This window comes from Cherax quadricarinatus, chromosome 71 (genome assembly GCF_038502225.1).
Source record: "Cherax quadricarinatus isolate ZL_2023a chromosome 71, ASM3850222v1, whole genome shotgun sequence".
In the NCBI taxonomy this organism is placed as follows: Eukaryota; Metazoa; Arthropoda; class Malacostraca; order Decapoda; family Parastacidae; genus Cherax; species Cherax quadricarinatus.
Genome location: NC_091362.1, coordinates 21816870 through 21834369, shown reverse-complemented (window position 1 = coordinate 21834369; position 17500 = coordinate 21816870). Strand labels below are relative to the sequence as shown.

General features: G+C 45.6%; 1 protein-coding gene across 2 annotated transcripts in view; it reads left to right on the top strand.

Moving 5' to 3' along the window:
- The first annotated feature begins 9087 nt into the window (after positions 1-9087).
- Positions 9088-17500, top strand: part of LOC128700438 (neuronal growth regulator 1) — a 26242-nt gene continuing 17829 nt past the window's right edge. Inside the window, exons 1-4 of one of the 2 annotated variants that reach the window (XM_070100131.1) lie at positions 9088-9153; positions 10381-10954; positions 13360-13435; positions 14546-14991. In XM_070100131.1, coding sequence (XP_069956232.1) covers positions 13387-13435; positions 14546-14991 — 495 coding nt within the window. In that variant the 5' untranslated portion in view covers positions 9088-9153; positions 10381-10954; positions 13360-13386. The remainder of the gene's footprint in view (positions 9154-10380; positions 10955-13359; positions 13436-14545; positions 14992-17500) is intronic. The other variant, XM_070100132.1, reaches the window with a different exon arrangement.

Below are 17500 nucleotides of genomic sequence, written 5' to 3'. Positions count from 1 at the left end.
ATAATATAGGAAGACACAGTGCTATATGAAGACAGTGCTATATGAAGACAGTGCTATATGAAGACAGTGCTATATGAAGACAGTGCTACAGGTAGACAGTGCTACAGGTAGACGGTACAGTGCTACAGGTAGACAGTGCTACTGGTAGACAGTGCTACAGGTAGACAGTGCTACAGGTAGACGGTACAGTGCTACAGGTAGACAGTGCTGCAGGTAGACGGTACAGTGCTACAGGTAGACAGTGCTACAGGTAGACAGTGCTACAGGTAGACAGTGCTACAGGTAGACAGTGCTACAGGTAGACAGTGCTACAGGTAGACAGTGCTACAGGTAGACAGTGCTACAGGTAGACAGTGCTACAGGTAGACAGTGCTACAGTTAGACAGTGCTACAGGTAGACAGTGCTACAGGTAGACAGTGCTACAGGTAGACAGTGCTACAGGTAGACAGTGCTACAGGTAGACAGTGCTACAGGTAGACAGTGCTACAGGTAGACAGTGCTACAGGTAGACAGTGCTACAGGTAGACAGTGCTACAGGTAGACAGTGCTACAGGTAGACAGTGCTACAGGTAGACAGTGCTACAGGTAGACAGTGCTACAGGTAGACAGGTTACAGGTAGACAGTGCTACAGGTAGACAGTGCTACAGGTAGACAGTGCAGGTTACAGTAGCAGCAGGTAGACAGTGCTACAGGTAGACAGTGCTACAGGTAGACAGTGTACAGGTAGACAGTGCTACAGGTAGACAGTGCTACAGGTAGACAGTGCTACAGGTAGACAGTGCTACAGGAACAGTGCTACAGGTAGACAGTGCTACAGGTAGACAGTGCTACAGTTAGACAGTGCTACAGGTAGACAGTGCTACAGGTAGACAGTGCTACAGGTAGACAGTAGGTAGACAGTACAGGTAGACAGTGCTACAGGTAGACAGTGCTACAGGTAGACAGTGTACAGGTAGACAGTGCTACAGGTAGACAGTGCTACAGGTAGACAGTGCTACAAGTAGACAGTGCTACAGTTAGACAGTGCTACAGGTAGACAGTGCTACAGGTAGACAGTGCTACAGGTAGACAGTGCAACAGGTAGACAGTGCTACAGGTAGACAGGTTACAGGTAGACAGGTTACAGATAGACAGTGCTACAGGTAGACAGTGCTACAGGTAGACAGTGCTACAGGTAGACAGTGCTACAGGTAGACAGTGCTACAGTTAGACAGTGCTACAGGTAGACAGTGCTACAGGTAGACAGTGCTACAGGTAGACAGTGCTACAGGTAGACAGTGCTACAGGAAGACAGTGCTACAGGTAGACAGTGCTACAGGTAGACAGTGCTACAGTTAGACAGTGCTACAGGTAGACAGTGCTACAGGTAGACAGTGCTACAGGTAGACAGTGCTACAGGTAGACAGTGCTACAGGTAGACAGGTTACAGGTAGACAGTGCTACAGTTAGACAGTGCTACAGGTAGACAGTGCTACAGGTAGACAGTGCTACAGTTAGACAGTGCTACAGGTAGACAGTGCTACAGGTAGACAGTGCTACAGGTAGACAGTGCTACAGGTAGACAGTGCTACAGGTAGACAGTGCTACAGGAACAGTGCTACAGGTAGACAGTGCTACAGGTAGACAGTGCTACAGTTAGACAGTGCTACAGGTAGACAGTGCTACAGGTATAAAAGCACAGGCAGACAGCTACAGGTAGACAGGTTACAGCAGACAGTGCTACAGTTAGACAGTGCACAGGTAGACAGTGCTACAGGTAGACAGTGAAGGCAAGACAGTGCTACAGGTAGACAGTGCTACAGGTAGACAGTGCAGGTAGACAGTGCTACAGGCAGATGGTGCAAGAGTAGACAGTGCTACAGGAAGAAAAGGTTAGGTAGAAAGCAGTTAGACACAGGTAGACAGTGCTACAGGCAGACAGTGCTACAAAGCAGTGCTACAGGTAGACAGTGCTACAGGTGACAGTGCTACAGGTAGACAGTGCTACAGTTAGACAGTGCAGGTAGACAGCACAGGTAGACAAAGCACAGTTAGACAGTGCTACAGGTAGACAGTGCCACAGTGTAGACAGAAAAGCAGCAGGTAGACAGTGCTACAGGTAGACAGTGCTACAGGTAGACAGTGCCACAGGTAGACAGTGCCATGCAGACAGTGCCACAGGTAGACAGTGCAGGTAGATATGCTACAGGTAGACAGGTTACAGGTAGACAGTGCTACAGCTAGACAGTGCTACAGGCAGACAGTGCCAGACAGTGCTGCCAGCCAGGGGACAGCGTTACTGCAGGTGACAGTGCACAGGTAGACAGTGCTACAGGCATAGTGCCACAGGTAGACAGCTGTGGGTAGACAGTGCTGGGTAGACAGTGCTAGCAGGTAGGAGACAGTGCTACGGGTAGACAGTGCTACAGGTAGACAGTGCTGCAGGTAGACGGTGCTGCAGGTAGACGGTGCTACGGTTAGACAGTGCTGGTAGACGGTGCTGCAGGTAGACGGTGCTACAGGTAGACAGTGCTACAAGGTAGACAGTGCTACAGGTGGAGACGGTGCTGCAGGTAGACAGTGCTACAGGTAGACAGTGCTACGGTTAGACAGTGCTACGGGTGAACTACTACGGTAGACAGTGCTACAGTGAACGGTTGCTTACAGGTGACAGGTGGCTGCAGGGAGACGGTGCTACAGGTAGAACAGTGCTACAGGTGAACGGTGCTGCAGGTAGACGGTGCTACAGTAGACGGTGCCACGGTTAGACAGTGCTGCAAGGTGGAGCGGTGCTGCAGGTAGACGTGCTACAGGTAGACCCCAGTCAGGTAGACAGTGCTACAGTTAGACAGTGCTACGGTAGACAGTGCTACGGGTGAACAGGTGCTTACGGTAGACGGTGCTACAGGTTAGACAGTGCTACGGGTAGACGGTGCTGCAGGTAGACGGTGCTACGGTTAAGAACAGTGCTACAGGTAGACAGGTGCACAGTAGACAGTGCTACGGTAGACGGTGCCGCAGGTAGACAGTGCTACGGAGACAGTGCTACGGGTGACAGTGCTGCAGGTTGAACGGTGCTACAGGTAGACGGTGCTGCAGGTAGACAGTGCTACAGGTAGACAGTGCTGCAGGTAGACAGTGCTACAGGTTAGACGGTGGCTCAGTTAGACAGTGCTGCAGGTAGACAGTGCTGCAGGTAGACAGTGCTACAGGTGACGGTGTACAGTGGAAGCAGTGCTACAGGTAGACAGTGCTACAGGTAGACAGATTACAGGTAGACAGTGCTACAGTTAGACAGTGCTACAGGTAGACAGTGCTACAGGTAGACAGTGCTACAGGTAGACAGTGCTACAGGTAGACAGTGCTACAGGTAGACAGTGCTACAGGTAGACAGTGCTACAGTTAGACAGTGCTACAGGTAGACAGTGCTACAGGTAGACAGTGCTACAGGTAGACAGTGCTACAGTTAGACAGTGCTACAGGTAGACAGGCTACAGGTAGACAGGCTACAGGTAGACAGGCTACAGGTAGACAGTGCTACAGGTAGACAGGCTACAGGTAGACAGGCTACAGGTAGACAGGCTACAGGTAGACAGTGCTACAGTTAGACAGTGCTACAGGTAGACAGTGCTACAGGTAGACAGGCTACAGGTAGACAGGCTACAGGTAGACAGTGCTACAGGTAGACAGGCTACAGGTAGACAGTGCTACAGGTAGACAGGCTACAGGTAGACAGGCTACAGGTGGCAGACAGGCTGCAGGACAGGCATGGCAGGTAGACAGGCTACAGGTAGACAGTGCTACAGGTAGACAGGCTACAGGTAGACAGGCTACAGGTAGACAGGCTACAGGTAGACAGGCTACAGGTAGACAGGCTACAGGTAGACAGGCTACAGGTAGACAGGCTACAGGTAGACAGGTTACAGGTAGACAGGTTACAGGTAAACTCTACGGATCATTATTGCCTCGTTTGAGATCCACCTCAGTCCCTTATTTCTTTTCCTTTATGGAATATTGGAAATATTTCTCTTTCCGCTAACTTGGTCCATGATTATTATTATTATTATTATTATTATTATTATTATTATTATTATTATTATTATTATTATTATTATTATTATTATTATTATTATTATTATTATTATTATTATTATTATTATTGTTATTATTATTATTATTATTATTATTATTATTATTATTATTATTATTATTATTATTATTATTATTATTATTATTATTATTATTATTATTATTATTATTATTATTATTATTATTATTATTATTATTATTATTATTATTATTATTATTATTATTATTATTATTATTATTGTTATTATTATTATTATTATTATTATTATTATTATTATTATTATTATTATTATTATTATTATTATTATTATTATTATTATTATTATTATTATTATTATTATTATTATTATTATTATTATTATTATTATTATTATTATTATTATTATTATTATTATTATTATTATTATTATTATTATTATTATTATTATTATTATTATTATTATTATTATTATTATTATTATTATTATTATTATTATTATTATTATTATTATTATTATTGTTATTATTATTATTATTATTATTATTGTTATTATTATTATTATTATTATTATTATTATTATTATTATTATTATTATTATTATTATTATTATTATTGTTGTTGTTGATATTATTATTATTATTATTATTATTATTGTTATTATTATTATTATTATTATTATTATTATTATTATTATTATTATTATTATTATTATTATTATTATTATTATTATTATTATTATTATTATTATTATTATTATTATTATTATTATTATTATTATTATTAGTAGTAGTAGTAGTAGTAGTAGTAGTAGTAGTAGTAGTAGTGGTATTATTATTATTATTATTATTATTATTATTATTATTATTATTATTATTATTATTATTATTATTATTATTATTATTATTAGGCCATATTCCACACTCCTTCCAGCGGCTGAGTGAAGGGCTCTTGATCAGAGGATCTGCAGCCTGCCCCCCTTTCCCAGGTGATACATAGCCCCTGAGAGTTTACGGCTTCCCCTTGATTATTATAATACTAATACCTATCCGAAAGGATTTATGATTTAAATCGAAAAAAAACATTACTGGAGATTAATTTTAAATCCCGGTCCGAAGATTTGGATTAATCTGATTATTTTAATCGTTCTTGATGGCTAATCCGAATTACTTAATCCTTTTGGTAATCCGGATTTTTTCCCCTTATCCGAACACGAGCCTTGACTCTAGTATAGTCCGAACACGTGTTCAAATTCCATTCCATTGCTTCTCTGAACACGTAATCAAATCTTATTTCATTCCCTGAACTCGTGTTCAGATTCCATTCCCTCACTGAGGCCACAATTGTCTTCCTCCTGCCATCAGGCTTAAGCCGGCTGCAAGCCCCAGAGTGCAGGCTAATCCGGCTCAGTCTAGTGACTTTAATCCGGCTTGAAGAACAAGGCTTCGGATTCTCCTCGGATTGTCTTCAAAAACGGCCTGGATTCCCTCGTTGCTTGTCAGTAATGCTGACTAAGGCGGCCTTTTTGGCTGAATAAAGTGGTTTTTTGGGCTGACTAATGTTAGAGAGTGTGGAACGACTCACATCTTCAGAAAATGAGGAACGACCCACATCTTCACATAGTGTGAAACGACCCACATCTTCAGTTAGTGGGGAACGACCCACATCTTCAGATAGTGAGGAACGACCCACGTCTTCAGATAGTGAGAAACGACCCACATCTTCAGATAGTGATGAACGACCCACATCTTCAGATAGTGTGAAACGACCCACATCTTCAGATAGTGAGGAACGACCCACATCTTCAGATAGTGAGGAACGACCCACATCTTCAGATAGTGAGGAACGACCCACATCTTCAGATAGTGCGGAACGACCCACATCTATAGCTAGAGAGTGGAGTGGTCACTACGACCCCGAATGACATTACAAGAGAGTTCTACGACCCAACAGCCGTTAGTAGAGTAGGTTCTAACACTTAGCTGATGTTATCAAGCCAGAGTAGGTTAGGTTACTAGGTTACCAGAGCAAGCTAGACCACCTTGGAACAAGAACTGACAGTCGGTCCAAGAGTCAAGTCACGTCGAAATAGCAGGTCAAATTATTTTTTAATATATTCGCATATAATGACCTGCATTGTAGGCTGGATTAAATTCACTTGTTGGATCACATTCATATTTGACTGCTGGATCAGAACCACTTGTGTACTGGATCAATACTCCCAGGACCAGACTTGGTTGAAACTCAACACCGAACTTATCTCCCAATACTGACCGTCTCAAGGTCTCTCTCTCTCTCTCTCTCTCTCTCTCTCTCTCTCTCTCTCTCTCTCTCTCTCTCTCTCTCTCTCTCTCTCTCTCTCTCTCTCTCTCTCTCTCTCTCTCTCTCTCTCTCTCTCTCTCTCTCTCTCCTTCTATCCTCTATTCTCTATCCCTTATCCTCTCTCTTCTAGCCTCGATCCTTTCCTTGCTTTGCTAATGTCATTCTTTGCTTCCTTCTCTCGTACTCTCTCTCTCTATTTTGCTTTTTTTATTCCCATCTCCTGGAATCTATAACCTCAGTCTCCTCCTTCTCTTCCTCCTCTCCATTTTTCTTCTTGCTTCTTCCATCTTCCTCGCCTCACCTGTCAGTCTTATCGCCAGTTGTGTCACCTTCCATTATTCACTATACTGGCTCCTCCTTTCTTGTGTCTGACAAGTATTCTAACGTTCTCACAGTACCAGGTGCTCCAGTTTCCTTCACGTCCTCTTACAACGTTATAACGAAGCATTTCACTAAGAGCGTCTATTGTTGATGTGTTCATGTTCCTTCGAAAGTTCCAGCAACACCGCCAGTACCTGGATCACCAATGGCGTTCGAAGTTCCTTCGAACGTTCCAGCAACACCGCCAGTACCTGGATCACCAATGGTGTTCGAAGTTCCTTCAAACGTTCCAGCAACACCGCCAGTACCTGGATCACCAATGGTGTTCGAAGTTCCTTCAAACGTTCCAGCAACACCGCCAGTACCTGGATCACCAATGGTGTTCGAAGTTCCTTCGAACGTTCCAGCAACACCGCCAGTACCTGGATCACCAAGGGTGTTCGAAGTTCCTTCGAACCTCTCAACTTTTATCGTTCTTGGCCTTTCAACCTAATTCATAATTTTCCACCATCTAGAAAATGGAAGCACTCTGCTCTACGAGGCAGCTTGATATAACCTGGCACTGTGCCACGATACCCTCTCATACACCTGGCACTGTGCCACGAGACCCTCTCATGCACCTGGTACTGTGCCACGATACCCTCTCATATACCTGGCACTGTGCCACGATACCCTCTCATATATCTGGCACTGTGCTACGATGCCCTCTCATATACCTGGCACTGTGCCATGACACCCTCTCATACACCTGACACTCTTCCAACAGTCTTAGCCAGGTATACATTTGTGTCTGCATTTTGTCCTTATATGTAACCAATTAATTATAATTGTATCTGTGGTGTAAATATATGAAGGAATTGCACATGGAGGAAGTACCTAGCATGAGGGGCTCTCACAGCTACGAGGTGAGTTCTGTATTATTTAAACTTACTTCAAGTGGTGATGTTTACATGACAACACCACCATCACGTCTACCACCACCACCAATACCACCATTATTTTAACAACAACTATCTCACCACCACCAACAACAACAACTATCCCACCATTAATAGCAACAATAACTATCTCACCACCACCACCATTAACACCAGTTATCTCAACATCACCACCACCAACAACAACAACAACTACCTCACCACCATCACCACCACCACCACCAACAATAACAACAACTACCTCACCACCATCACCACCACCACCACCACCACCACCACCATCACCACCACCACCACTACCACCACCATCACCACCATCACCACCACCACCATCACCACCACCACCACCACCAACAATAACAACAACTACCTCACCACCACCACCACCACCACCACCACCACCACCACCACCACCACCACCACCATCACCACCACCACCACCACCACAACTTCAGACAAAACACACCCGTCTCTTAACAAAACTGGCCACTCCTTTAATCTATTATGAATCTCTTAATCACGTTAAGGCTCTTTTCATATGCAAATTGAGAAGGTGGTAGCGAGGGGAAGCAGCAAGGTAAACTCTGACCCCAGATGTAAACCTCAGGGGTAATATTTAAGCAGACTTTCACGAGTATTTCTCTGCTACTACTGATGCTGCTTCTCTTAATATGACTCCATAAGTATGGGAGGGAGTTTGTAAAGTGGTTTAACATCTGCTTGATGTACGTATGGTTGCACTTACCCTTGCAGTCTGCACCTTTGCAAATTATTGACCTTTGTGATTATGCAAATGTGCTTGTAACTCCGTGGTTCAGAGAGTATTTTTGTGTGTGTTTACCCTGGGAATTTTACTGAGGGTCGAGTTGTGGTAACTGTGGGAGTATCTGTACTTGCCGAGTTGAGTTTGTCGCGGGAAGGTCGAGACTCAGCTCCTGGTTCCTACCTCCTAAACTATTTGGATTGGTATCGCAGACTTCTGGCCTCTTGGGTCTTATCATATCAACTCTTGAAGCTGTGTATTGAGTTTTGCCTCTTCCTTTGCTTCTTCTAAGTCATTCCAATTTTCAACCAGCCTGAGGCTAAAGTAATACTTCCTGACGTCCATGTGGGTCATCTGTGTCTTCATTATCCACATATGTATTCAGTGTATATATGTATATATATATATATATATATATATATATATATATATATATATATATATATATATATATATATATATATATATATATATATATATATATATATATATATATATATATATAACGGAAAGATTTAAGGCGCTGTAAATCACTGTTTACAACAGTGCCAACAGGCTTAGCAAGAGGCAACGGAAAGCAGAGGTGGATGTGAGGGGGAAGGGGGGTTAAGTGAGGGGTGGGAAAGAGTTGAGAGGGTAGTGAGTGAGGGGGAGAGAGAGAGGGGACTGAGGCCCTGGTGTCAGCAGTTCCAGTCAGACCACAGCAGGAGGAGGAGCATGTTGTCACTCTCCGCTCGTTTCATCAATCTGAACCATCCTCTGGTCAGTCCATCCATCCTGGGCAGTCACTGCTAGTTTCCAGTGGGCGGGCAGTGCCAGTGTCCGATGCAGTGCCAGTGTCACTCTTGATGCAGTGCCAGTATCCGATGCAGTGCCAGTGTCCGATGCAATGCCAGTGTCTGATGCAGTGCCAGTGTCATCCTCTGATGCAGTGCTACTGTCATCTCTGATGCAGTGCCAGTGTAACCCTTGATGCAGTGCCAGTGTTATTCTTAATGCAGTGCCAGTGTCATTCTTGATGCAGTGTCAGTGTCATCCTTGATGCAGTACCAGTGTCACCCTTGATGCAGTGCCAGTGTCACCCTTGATGCAGTGCTAGTGTCATCCTTGATACAGTGCCAGTGTCATCCTTGATACAGTGCAAGTGTCACCCATGATGTAGTGCCAGTGGCACTCTTGACGCAGTCCCAGTTGTATCATTGATGCAGTGCCAGTGCCATTCTTGATGCAGTGCCAGTGTCACCCTTGATGCAGTGCCAGTGTTACCCTTGATGAAATGCCAGTGTCATCCTTGATGCAGTGCCAGTATCACCCTTGATGCAGTGCCAGTGTCACCCTTGATGCAGTGCCAGTATCACCCTTGATGCAGTGCCAGTATCACTCTTGATGCAGTACCAGTATCACTCTTGATGCAGTGCCAGTGTCACCCTTGATGCAGTGCCAGTATCACTCTTGATGCAGTACCAGTATCACTCTTGATGCAGTACCAGTATCACTCTTGATGCAGTGCCAGTATCACTCTTGATGCAGTACCAGTATCACTCTTGATGCAGTGCCAATATCACTCTTGATGCAGTGCCAGTATCACTCTTGATGCAGTGCCAGTATCACTCTTGATGCAGTGCCAGTATCACTCTTGATGCAGTACCAGTATCACTCTTGATGCAGTGCCAATATCACTCTTGATGCAGTGCCAGTATCACTCTTGATGCAGTACCAGTATCACTCTTGATGCAGTACCAGTATCACTCTTGATGCAGTACCAGTATCACTCTTGATGCAGTACCAGTATCACTCTTGATGCAGTGCCAGTATCACTCTTGATGCAGTACCAGTATCACTATTGATGCAGTACCAGTATCACTCTTGATGCAGTGCCAGTATCACTCTTGATGCAGTGCCAGTATCACTCTTGATGCAGTGCCAGTGACACCGCAGTGCTCAGAGCCACAAATCTCAGTTGAAAGTAATCATAAATAATTCTTCCAGGAGTCAAATTGAATATTATTCATCAATCATCAATCTCCACCACGACGTCATCACACCACCAACAAACTGACCTTCCGCTAGTAGTCAAACCTCAACCATAAATATCACGCAGTGAATAACAGTGCAATTAATAACAGTGAATAATTCAATGAATATCGTAAATATCACAGTAAATAGTGCACTGAATACAGTGAATAACACAGTGAACAACACAGTGAATAATGCAGTAATTACAGTGAATACCGAACTAAGTACAGTGAATAACAACTGTTCTTGTCCGAAGTTAGTTAATAATAATAATAATAATAATAATAATAATAATAATAATAATAATAATAATAATAATAATAATAATAATAATAATAATAATAATAATAATAATTAACTACACATTACTTACCATGACACAGTAACAGGGCTTCAAACAGTAACTGTAACCTAACTTCACTTACAAGATCGTTTAACTCTTCCTTGACTTTCAAAAACCACGAAACTGTGGATTCACTTTTGTTCACCCACACCTGAAGCTGCGTAACTGTAAGAAAAATGTGGACCCGTCGCTGGATATGACACAGTAAGTATAAGGGAAGAACATGTATGTGGCTGTGTCTGTCTGTGAGTGTCTGGCTGTGTCTGTGAGCGTCTGACTGTGTCTTTGAGTGTCTGGTTGTGTCTGTGAATGTCTGGTTGTGTCTGTGAATGTCTGGTTGTGTCTGTGAGTGTCTGGCTGTGTCTGTGAGCGTCTGACTGTGTCTTTGAGTGTCTGGTTGTGTCTGTGAATGTCTGGTTGTGTCTGTGAATGTCTGGTTGTGTCTGTGAGTGTCTGGCTGTGTCTGTGAGCGTCTGACTGTGTCTTTGAGTGTCTGGTTGTGTCTGTGAATGTCTGGTTGTGTCTGTGAGTGTCTGTGTGTCTGGTTGTGTCTGTGAATGTCTGGTTGTGTATGTGAGTGTCTGACTGTGTCTGTGAGTGTCTGGTTATTTCTGTGAGTGTCTGACTGTGTCTTTGTGTCTGGTTGTGTCTGTGAGTGTCTGGTTGTGTCTGGGAATGTCTGTTGTGTCTGTGAATGTCTGGTTGTGTCTGTGAGTGTCTTACTGTGTCGTGAGTGTCTGGTTGTGTCTGTGAGTGACTGACTGTGCCTGTGTGTGTCTGGTTGTGTCTGTGAGTGTCTGACTGTGTCTGTGAGTGTCTGGTTGCGTCTGTGAGTGTCTGACTATGCCTGTGAGTGTCTGGTTGTGTCTGTGAGTGTCTGACTGTGTCTGTGTGTGTCTGATTGTGTCTGTGAATGTCTGGTTGTGTCTGTGAGTGTCTGAGTCGAGTCGCGCTGTGAGTGTCTGGTTGCGTCTGTGAGTGTCTGACTGTGCCTGTGAGTGTCTGGTTGTGTCTGTGAGTGTCTGGTTGTGTCTGTGAGTGTCTGACTGTGTCTGTGAGTGTCTGGTTGCGTCTGTGAGTGTCTGACTATGCCTGTGAGTGTCTGGTTGTGTCTGTGAGTGTCTGGTTGTGTCTGTGAATGTCTGACTGTGTCTGTGAGTATCTGGTTGCGTCTGTGAGTGTCTGACTATGCCTGTGAGTGTCTGGTTGTGTCTGTGAGTGTCTGACTGTGTCTGTGTGTGTCTGATTGTGTCTGTGAATGTCTGGTTGTGTCTGTGAGTGTCCGGTTGCGTCTGTGAGTGTCTGACTGTGCCTGTGAGTGTCTGGTTGTGTCTGTGAGTGTCTGGTTGTGTCTGTGAGTGTCTGGTTGTGTCTGTGAGTGTCTGACTGTGTCTGTGAGTGTCTGGCTGTATCTGTGCGTGTTTGTGAGAAATCTTTGTCTTGTTTCCAGTACAGTGGAATAATTTTTGTCTGTGTGAAAACAGATCTGTGACTCAAGGTCTGTGTGGTGTCTCTGTCTGTCTGTGTGTACTCACCTAGTTGAGGTTGCAGGGGTCGAGTTTTAGCTCCTGGCCCCGCCTCTTCACTGGTCGCTACTAGGTCACTCTCCCTGATCCGTGAGCTTTATCATACCTCTGCTTAAAGCTATGTATGGATCCTGCCTCCACTACATCGTGTATGTGTGTGTGTGTGTGTGCGTGTGTGTATGTGTGTGTGTGTGTGTGTGTGTGTGTCCTCACCTAATTGTGGTTGCAGGGATCGAGTCATACCTTCTGGGTCCGCCTTGTGTGTGTGTGTGTGTCTGTCTATCTGTTTGTTTGTCAGTCTATTTGTGTCTGTCTGACCAACACACACACACACACACACATACACACACACACACACACACACACACACACACACACACACACACACACACACACACACACACACACACACACACACACACACACACACACAGACACACACACACACACACACACACACACACACACACACACACACACACACACACACACACACACACACACACACACACACACACACACACACACACACACAGACACACACAGACACACACACACACACACACACACACACACACACACACACACACACACACACACACACACACACACACACACACAGTATTTCTTCAGTCACAGAGTAGTCAGTAAGTGGAATAGTTTGGGAAGCGATGTAGTGGAGGCAGGATCCATACATAGCTTTAAGCAGAGGTATGATAAAGCTCACGGTTCAGGGAGAGTGACCTAGTAGCGACCAGTGAAGAGGCGGGGCCAGGAGCTCGGACTCGACCCCTGCAACCTCAACTAGGTGAGTACAACTAGGTGAGTACACACACACACACACACACACACACACACACACACACACACACACACACACACACCTAAAGAACACTGTGAAATGTTAATCTATACTTAATTTACATATATATTGAAAAGCAATTCTCTCTCTCTCGGTGATTTATGATATATTGAGAGATTAAAATTTATAGTGTGTGCTTGAGAGAGAGAGAGACAGAGAGAGAGAGAGAGAGAGATTATTAGTTTTGCTAGATATGTATAACTTGGTATAATTTTCCTCAGGCCAGGAGCTAGAGCTTGGTGAAGACAATGCTGTCCTCAAGGCTGCTGGGGCTGCTGCTGACATTCCTGGCTGCAGGTAAGGTCGACACTCCCACTAAGTGAAATAATCAGACTCGCCATCATTACAACAATAACAACACACTTTGGGTTCTCTAACTAACTAATAAAAACATTTCAAATGTTTATATATTATCCTCAAAGTAATTATAATAATTTTTAAAAAAATTCAAAATTATTTCTTGCCCCGAATTTAAGCTCCCAATTTGTTTGGAAATGAAGTTGGTCATTTAAATGTCCACAACCAGAAGATTATTACACTAATTAGTGAGTCAGCAGAATGTTTCCACCTCTCATTAAACATCACAGGAATATTACAGTAATTACTGGAGATAATTTATGTTTTATGAGTCGTATTTAATTATGGTTATGATAATCAGGCAGCATTAAGATTATTTAACCCCTTGGTGTTCTCATGTTGATGTGTGTGTGTGTGTGTGTGTGTGTGTGTGTGTGTGTGTGTGTGTGTGTGTGTGTGTGTGTGTGTGTGTGTGTGTGTGTGTGTGTGTGTGTGTGTGTGTGTGTGTGTGTGTGTGTGTGTGTGTGTGTGTGTGTGTGTGTGTGTGTGTGTGTGTGTGTAACTAAATAAGAAAACACATATAGAGGTAATATATTTCTTATAAGATCTAGGACGTAATATTATTGGACTTAGCAGGATATAATATTTCACAGTATTCCATAATATAATATCCCACTAGGACAAGCAGTCTCGTAAAACTGAACTTTTCCAAACATACAATAATTCTTATTTAAGATACATAAATTTTTGCTTGTACAAAGCGCTCACCTGGGGATAGATTTTTTGACACATGGTTCAATTGTAGTTGGTGTGGGGCCCACCAGAGGCGTGCATTGCTAGGATAAACACAACGGAAGGAGTAGGTAAAGTGTGGTTGGCGTAGCTGAGATGTGGTTAGTGTAGCTGTTGTGTGGTTGGCGTAGCTGATGTGTGGTTGGCGTAGCTGATGTGTGGTTGGCGTAGCTGATGTGTGGTTGGCGTAGCTGATGTGTGGTTGGCGTAGCTGATGTGTGGTTGGTTGACCACACCTCATCACAGGCACACACTGTATTATCGGATACGTGTGTGCCTGTGTCTCGTCACCTTGCAGCACAAGTAAGATTCTTTCAGAAGTATTGTCAGTGGGAGAGACGAACCAGCCAGTGAGGCAGGGAGTGATGGCAGAGGAAGGCAGCACAGGTTCTCCGGAGGTCCCAGACCAACAAGGTGTGGCGATGGAGGGCAGTCCAGAGACTCTGGAAGTACAAGACCACAAGGAGATGGTGGTGGAAGGAAGCCCAGTGACAGCAGGAGGCCCACTCACAGAGAAGCTGAGGGTGACCTCAGACCGTGGCCCTGTATCTCTCGGATACGTAGACAGCCATCATCATGACGACAATGCCCTGTGGAACATGGAGGCCTCAGTTCACGACCCTCAAGCCTTGAAGTACACCGATGTCCGCTTCCACGACCCTGACCAACCTTACTTCGACTACCACGAGTCATCCAACGTGACGGCTCTCCTGGGTAAAACAGCGGTTCTCAACTGCAGAGTCAAGAACATTGGCAACAAAACGGTAGGTCTGTGTTGCAACCTGTCTCTCGTGTACAGTCCGTTCTCTTTCTCAGTAGATACTCTCGTTTACACTCGTACTCTTTACATTTGTTAATGTAACATTTTGGTTTCGAAATGTTACATTAAGTAGAAATGTTTGTTTAACTGTAATTTTTTACTACCCTAAGTGGGAGTAGTGAGAGAGAGAGAGAGAGATAATAAGAAGGTGAGGGTAAGAGATTGAATTAGAGAATAAAAATAGCAGAGAATGGCTGAGGGAAAAGTGATAAAATAATAGATGGAAGAACAATATTAATGATGATTATAGTGATAACTGATGATGACGATAGTGATGACTGATGATGATGATAGTGATGACTGATGATGATGATTGGCGATGTGTCCATATTAAGCTTTCCAAGCTTAGATATAGTAGGTATAAACTGATCTTCGTTCCAATTTATCAGATGACCCTGTGTGCTAGCACTGGTCGACCCTGTGTGCTAGCACTGGTCGACCCTGTGTGCTAGCACTGGTCGACCCTGTGTGCTAGCACTGGTCGACCCTGTGTGCTAGCACTGGTCGACCCTGTGTGCTAGCACTGGTCGACCCTGTGTGCTAGCACTGGTCGACCCTGTGTGCTAGCACTGGTCGACCCTGTGTGCTAGCACTGGTCGACCCTGTGTGCTGGCACTGGTCGACCCTGTGTGCTAGCACTGGTCGACCATGTGTGCTAGCACTGGTCGACCCTGTGTGTTAGCACTGGTCGACCCTGTGTGCTAGCACTGGTCGACCCTGTGTGCTAGCACTGGTCGACCCTGTGTGCTAGCACTGGTCGACCCTGTGTGCTAGCACTGGTCGACCCTGTGTGCTAGCACTGGTCGACCCTGTGTGCTAGCACTGGTCGACCCTGTGTGCTAGCACTGTGTCGACCCTGTGTGCTAGCACTGGTCGACCCTGTGTGCTAGCACTGGTCGACCCTGTGTGCTAGCACTGGTCGACCTTGTGTGCTAGCACTGGTCGACCCTGTGTGCTAGCACTGGTCGACCCTGTGTGCTAGCACTGGTCGACCCTGTGTGCTGGCACTGGTCGACCCTGTGTGCTAGCACTGGTTGACCATGTGTGCTAGCACTGGTCGACCCTGTGTGTTAGCACTGGTCGACCCTAGTGTGCTAGCACTGGTCGACCCTGTGTGCTAGCACTGGTCGACCCTGTGTGCTAGCACTGGTCGACCCTGTGTGCTAGCACTGGTCGACCCTGTGTGCTAGCACTGGTCGACCCTGTGTGCTAGCACTGGTCGACCCTGTGTGCTAGCACTGGTCGACCCTGTGTGCTAGCACTGGTCGACCCTGTGTGCTAGCACTGGTCGACCCTGTGTGCTAGCACTGGTCGACCCTGAGTGCTAGCACTGGTCGACCCTGTGTGCTAGCACTGGTCGACCCTGTGTGCTAGCACTGGTCGACCCTGTGTGCTAGCACTGGTCGACCCTGTGTGCTAGCACTGGTCGACCCTGTGTGCTAGCACTGGTCGACCCTGTGTGCTAGCACTGGTCGACCCTGTGTGCTAGCACTATTCGACCCTGTGTGCTAGCACTGGTCGACCCTGTGTGCTAGCACTGGTCGACCCTGTGTGCCAGCACTGGTCGACCCTGTGTGCTAGCACTGGTTGACCATGTGTGCTAGCACTGGTCGACCCCGTGTGCTAGCACTGGTCGACCCTGTGTGCTAGCACTGGTTGACCATGTGTGCTAGCACTGGTTTACCCCGTGTGCTAGCACTGGTCGACCCTGTGTGCTAGCACTGGTCGACCCTGTGTGCTAGCACTGGTCGACCCTGTGTGCTAGCACTGGTCGACCCTGTGTGCTAGCACTGGTCGACCCTGTGTGCTAGCACTGGTTGACCATGTGTGCTAGCACTGCTCGACCCCGTGTGCTAGCACTGGTCGACCCTGTGTTCCAGCACTGGTCGACCCTGTGTGCTAGCACTGGTTGACCATGTGTGCTAGCACTGGTCGACCCTGTGTGCTAGCACTGGTCGACCCTGTGTGCTAGCACTGGTCGACCCTGTGTGCTAGCACTGGTCGACCCTGTGTGCTAGCACTGGTCGACCCCATGTGCTAGCACTGGTCGACCCTGTGTGCTAGCACTGGTCGACCCTGTGTGCTAGCACTGGTCGATCCTGTGTGCTAGCACTGGTCGACCCTGTCGACCCCGTGTGCTAGCACTGGTCGACCCTGTGTGCTAGCACTGGTTGACCATGTGTGCTAGCACTGGTCGACCCCGTGTGCTAGCACTGGTCGACCCTGTGTGCTAGCACTGGTTGACCATGTGTGCTAGCACTGGTCGACCCCGTGTGCTAGCACTGGTCGACCCTGTGTGCTAGCACTGGTTGACCATGTGTGCTAGCACTGGTCGACCCCGTGTGCTAGCACTGGTCGACCCTGTGTGCTAGCACTGGTCGACCCTGTGTGCTAGCACTGGTCGACCCTGTGTGCTAGCACTGGTCGACCCTGTGTGCTAGCACTGGTTGACC